Source organism: Schistocerca gregaria, chromosome 1 (assembly GCF_023897955.1).
Source record: "Schistocerca gregaria isolate iqSchGreg1 chromosome 1, iqSchGreg1.2, whole genome shotgun sequence".
Lineage (NCBI taxonomy): Eukaryota > Metazoa > Arthropoda > Insecta > Orthoptera > Acrididae > Schistocerca > Schistocerca gregaria.
In genome coordinates this window covers 363,636,016-363,642,015 of record NC_064920.1, presented here as the reverse complement: position 1 = coordinate 363,642,015, position 6,000 = coordinate 363,636,016, and the positions used below count along the sequence as shown (strand labels likewise).

Here is a 6,000-nt window from a genome sequence, read left to right as displayed (position 1 = left end):
TAAATGGCATGGCATGAAATGTTTATGAAATTTCTGTCCGATTCTGGTTCGGCAACTGCAATTTTTTTTAACCATCCTATCAGAATGCATAGTAATCTCTACGAGTTGAAGAATGGGTCATAACTGAAATACAAGTGCTCCTCAACCCTCATAGCTCCAATATAGTCACATGGTACTGTTTTTTTTGTCCCCTAATCTCTCATGTTGTGATAGTTGTAGGATATAAACATTCAATAACTGGTGCAGTCTGCATGGTTGTCTGATTTCATTGCTCCAATTGCGTTTTCTCATAATATCACAATGGAAGTAGGTCATTTTTGCTAAGTACAGAATCCAGGATGGCGACTAATTTTAAAATCGTAGATGGTGGACCTTTAATGTTGCATTACAAGGTGGTGATCCAGGATATAATGTGTGATGTCAGAATCCAAGGTTGCTATGCTGAATGGCAGAGCTGCGGTTATAGGCAGATCCCAGAAGAGTTACTCCAATTTCTGTGACGCTGCAGTTGCTCTCCCGCACCACTCTGCCACACCATCCATGCATGGTTTGTCTTCAAACATCATCTTTGGACCACAGGTAATCATCTTTTCTGCGATCAAGATTGACTATTTTATTAAACCAGATTCAGATCGTTGAGTTTGCCACTTATGTTACCAAAACTTATTAATTAGTATGATTTATATGTTCAGTAATCTACAGAAAGAGGCAGTCGAGATGTATCTGAAGTAGGAACTGGAAATGTTCACCTATAGGCAGGGACATGTGGTGTAACTGTAGCTCAAGTCTAAATGAATCATGAATTTGCAGTCCAATTATTGCTATGTTGAAGAGATTTGTCACATTTTTGCATCAGATGAAACTTAACAGCTCAGCTTTTGTACGGTCAGAGAGTGAAATAGACTTAACAGTTGTTACAAAATAGGTTACAGGAAAAATTGTATCAAAATACCCCATGTTTCAGGAAAAATTGTTACAAAATATGTCTCCATTTAGTTAAATGTTATTAGCTTTATGTAGAGAAATCACAAAATTAACCAAATGAGATATATAAAATAATACGTGAAAAAGCATAAGACTACACCTGGAGAGAGATTTTCCAGTCCAAGTCGCTGCTTTGTCAACAGGACTTAGCACATTCTACTTGAAATCAAACTCAAGTAGATGGACTGATGCATTTTTCAGCTGGACGTAGTATCTACATCTACACCCATACTCCGCAAGCCACCTGACGGTGTGTGGCGGAGGGTATCCTGAGTACCTCTATCAGTTCTCCCATTTATTCCAGTCTCGTATTGTTCGTGGAAAGAAGGATTGTCGGTATGCTTCTGTGTGGGCTCTAATCTCTCTCATTTTATCCTCATGGTATCTTCGCGAGATATACGTAGGAGGGAGCAATATACTGCTTGACTCTTCGGTGACGGTATGTTCTCGAAACTTCAACAAAAGCCCGAACCGAGCTACTGAGCGTCTCTCCTGCAGAGTCTTCCACTGGAGTTTATCTCTCGTCTCTGTAACGCTTTCGCGATTACTAAATGATCCTGTAACGAAGCGCGCTGCTCTCCGTTGGATCTTCTCTATCTCTCCTATCAACCCTATCTGGTACGGATCCCACACTTTTGAGCAGTATTCAAGCAGTGGGCGAACAAGCGTACTGTAACCTACTTCCTTTGTTTTCGGATTACATTTCCTTAGGATTCTTCTAATGAATCTCAGTCTGGCATCTGATTTACCCACGATCAAGACTATCATTAGAAGAGAAACGGTATGAAATGTGATTACTCAAAAATTGAAGTGTGAACAGGCGAGCCGGCCGGAGTGGCCGTGGAGTTCTAGGCGCTACAGTCTGGAGCCGAGCGACCGCTATGGTCGCAGGTTCGAATCCTGCCTCGGGTATGGATGTGTGTGATGTCGTTTGGTTAGTTAGGTTTCATTAGTTCTAAGTTCTAGGGGACTGATGACCTCAGAAGTTAAGTCGCATAGTGCTCAGAGCCATCTGAACAGGCGAACGATACAAGTCCTCTATGGATGGGAGCGGGACTACCGCTTGCAAGTAGCCTCCTTAAGTATTGGACAGTACAGCATCTTGGATGGATGGTATACTATAGCCCTACATCCAAATGCGATACCCAGATGGGGGTAGTACAGCACATTAGCCAGATGGTACAGTGTAGTGTTGTACCCAAATGGGTTAGTACAGCATGTTAGCAGAATGGTATTCTATAGAGCTGTGGGATGGTGCTGCATTCGAACACAGTAGAGATATTAAGCATCGTGGGACAGGGTGGCAGTCAGATCAGGACTGTAATGGAGCAAATATGCCTACTGTATGAATGGACGAGTGAAAAACCAAATCTGTACCCTGAGCATAGAGCTTGATGTACATCACTGTACAATGGCAGTTACATTGGACGATAAGTGAAGGCACATTTAAAGGCATTAAATACATGCCATAGTCTCACCATACTTCTCATAGTGTAAAGCCTAACCTCAATTCAAATATCACAAATAAGCAGAAAAACTTGTCTAGAAAAGAACCGCATGCAGGAAACAGAAGGAACAACAACTGAATGCAGGATGCCAAAAGCAGAAAGAAGAATGCTTTGTCCAGCACTCAACAGGGCTCACAAACATGTGACATGGCCCACGTAGGCCTGTGATTGGCTCGTAATTGCTGCCTCCAAAGTATAGGTCAGTAGACAGTTCCCCAGAACTGAACATTGGACCCATATCTGAAATTGGCTTGTATGGTGTCTACAGAAGACAATGAGTGAATTAGTGAATAAATAAATTAATATACCAAAAAATGGAACTATATACATTACTTTTAATGAGGATATTTTATTATGTTACTATAAACTATATATAAATACTGTACAGATTAACATCTATAACTTTTGCTGTCCAGACATCATGCAATATTCAGTATGTAAAACAAAATATGCAAAAATTTGATAGTACCTTTCATATAATGAAGGCTACACACATGTGGCACAACAAATTGTTTGATTCAGTTGTAGTTGGACAGCTGTCAAATGATAAATATCAACATAACACGTACAGATTATTTTTGAATTACTTGTAACGTAGTTTTAGTGTCCCAGCTCGCACAATGGGGTACTTGTCACCAGTGCATATCCCGTGGTAGTCATCGAGAGACAGGTCGGAGAATGCGATGCCGCCCAGGCTCTTGATCTTGGCATAGGCTGCCTTGTACTGGGCAACGTCTGGGTCCTCGTAGCCGACCCACAGGCCGGTTACCTCCCCAGAGGGCAGCCGGAAGCCGTAGGAGCCCAGGCGGTCGGTGGGGTCCGTGACGCGGCTCAGCGTCGTCTTGTAGCCGGCGTTGCCTGCGTTCGGCAGCAGCATGCACACCGTCTGGAACGCCATTATGCCGGCGGTGTTGGCGATGTTGTCGGTGTCACCAGCCCCGTCTGCCTCGATTGGTGGAACTCCCGACACTCTGCTGTCATCGTCCAGTTTCCACGTGCGAGCAAAGGTCGGAATGCCGAGGATAATCTTCCTGGCTGTAAGGAGAAGACAGTCCATGAAATCATCAATTCCTGTTTTCTTTTAGCATATTGAGAAACAGAACAGTTACCTGCACCATTTAAGCATTTTAGGGACTTTTGCAACATGGTTCGATTCCAGAATGAGATTTTCAATCTGCAGCGTAGTGTGCGCTGATATGAAACTTCCTGGCAGATTAAAACTGTGTGCCGGACCGAGACTCGAACTCGGGACCTTTGCCTTTCGCGGGCAAGTGTTCTACCAACTGAGCTACCCAAGCACGACTCACACCCCTTCCTCACAGCTATACTTCTGCCACTATCTCGTCTCCTACCTTCCAAAGTTTACAAAAGCCCTCCTGCGAACTCCTTTCTTTCAGGAGAGCTAGTTCTGCAGGTTTTGCAGGAGAGCTTCTGTAAAGTGTGGAAGGTAGGAGACGAGATAGTGGCAGAAGTAAAGCTGTGAGGACGGGTCGTGAGTCGTGCTTGGGTAACTCAGTTGGTAGAGCACTTGCCCGCGAAAGGCAAAGGTGCCGAGTTCGAGTCTCGGTCCGGCACACAGTTTTAATCTGCCAGGAAGTTTCATGGTTCGATTGTTTGCCATTTCATCTTATGGTGAATACATTTTGTTTCTCGTAGGATGTACTTGAACGAGGGTTGGGACTTAAATAGTGGCAACTATTTATTCACAACCGATAAAAAAGAGTTACATATTTGCACCTGTTACCTTTCTTCAAAGTAGTCACTAGCGTTGTGTAGAACCCGTTGCTAGTGATGTGGAAGGCGTAGTATACCGTTAGCAGAGCCTGTTCTGTTGATGGTGTGAATGGAAGGGTCTACTGCCGGTCGAATCTGTAGAACAGTTCTGAAGCGAATGCCACGAAGTGGTTCCTTCATCTTCGGAATCATATCAAAGTCACAAGGACTAAGTCTGGGAAGTATTACGGATGGTACTGTACTTCCCAGTCCAATCACCAAACAGAGCAGCCACTGCTTGTGCTGTATGCGCCTGTGCATTGTTGTGCAAAATGATGGGTGGGTTGCACAGAAAGTGTCGCCGGTTCTTTCGCAATGCTGGTCGCAGGTGTTCCTCTAAAAACGAACAGTAATTCTGTGCATTGACAGTCTGCTGTGGAGGAACGTAGTGTGTTATGATAACACCACCACAACCGTACACGAGAATCACCATAACTTTACACCACTCCATTAGCACCATCAACAAAACAGTCTCTGCTTACGGTATACTACGCCTTCCACATCGCTGCCAACGGGTTCTACACAACGCTGGTGACTACTTTGAAGGACGGTAGCAGGTGAAAACAAGTAACTCTTTGGTATTGGTTGTGAATAAATAGTTGCCACTATTAAAGTTCCAACCCTCGTTTGTGTATGTATGAAGTATTTATGTGGGATCAAGCGAAAAGCACGTTATCTAACAGGACAGAATGTTCGTGACCCTGTTAAAGGAGCATACTGGGTACTTTGGTATGCTCTATGTGGTCTAGGTGGTGATTATGTGACTCCCCTCTACTGACGTAAGTCATGGCAGTCAAGTGATAGATGTATGATAAAGTGATGTGTGGAATCATCACAATAAATTCTGTCTGACCCAGAGTAAGATTCACTGTAAGCTTGGGTATTGTGTATTTAACTGGGGACCTTTGTCCCGCCATAGCCCTCAGTGGTACACAACCCCACAACAGGCCACAGCAGTCCACCCACCCCACTGCCGATCCACACCGAACCCAGGATTCTTGTGCAGTTTGGCGCCAAGTGAAGCCCCCACCACATCCCCCTGGGAAAGTCTCATACCAGGCGAGTGTAACCCCAAATGTTTGTGTGGTAGAGTAATTATGGAGTATGTGTACATGGAGACAGTGTTTGCGCAGCAACTGCCGACATAGTGTAACTGAGGCGGAATAAGGGGAACCAGCCAGCATTCGCGGAGGCAGATGGGAAAACCATGCGGATTCGTGCCAGAGACCGGCACGCCTTCCCGCTCAGGAAGCAGCGCGTTAGACCGCGGGGCTAGCCGGGCGGGATTCACTGTAAGCTTACTTGCTGCCTCATGTGAGGCTTCCAAGCTAGATTGCTAGATTGTTTCCCCTCGAGAAAGCTTTGCATGTTTTTGCGTGATAGCTCCAGGTCTGTTTCCCTTGTAGTGTTCTCTGAACGTTACCTGTGGCAGCCAGTCAGATGCCCCGTCGGCGTCTGATATCACAGTCTAGAACCAGAGCCTTATCGCAAGTGCGGCCACACTAGGAAGGCACTCTGCTGGAACTTAACCTCAAGTGTCTATTAGGTACTACAGATGTTTCCACAGTAGACTGAAGACTACTGCCTTAACTGATGCACACAGGGAAGAGGCGGTCTGCTATCTGAGAAAACCTCCAGTTAGTACTGAAACCTCTATTTTACGTGACAGTCAAACGAATGTGGTAGGTATTTTTGTTCTAGGGGGTCCAAAGTACAAAATATATCTTGCACTTGT

At 44.8% G+C, this 6,000-nt stretch overlaps 1 protein-coding gene across 1 annotated transcript in view; it reads right to left on the bottom strand.

Annotated features, from left to right (window-relative positions):
* Positions 1-2,810: 2,810 nt before the first annotated feature.
* The window catches only part of LOC126346606 (chitinase-like protein Idgf4), a 44,561-nt gene continuing 41,371 nt past the window's right edge, over positions 2,811-6,000 (bottom strand). Inside the window, exon 6 of the mRNA XM_050002201.1 lies at positions 2,811-3,527. Coding sequence (XP_049858158.1) covers positions 3,076-3,527 — 452 coding nt within the window. The 3' untranslated portion in view covers positions 2,811-3,075. The remainder of the gene's footprint in view (positions 3,528-6,000) is intronic.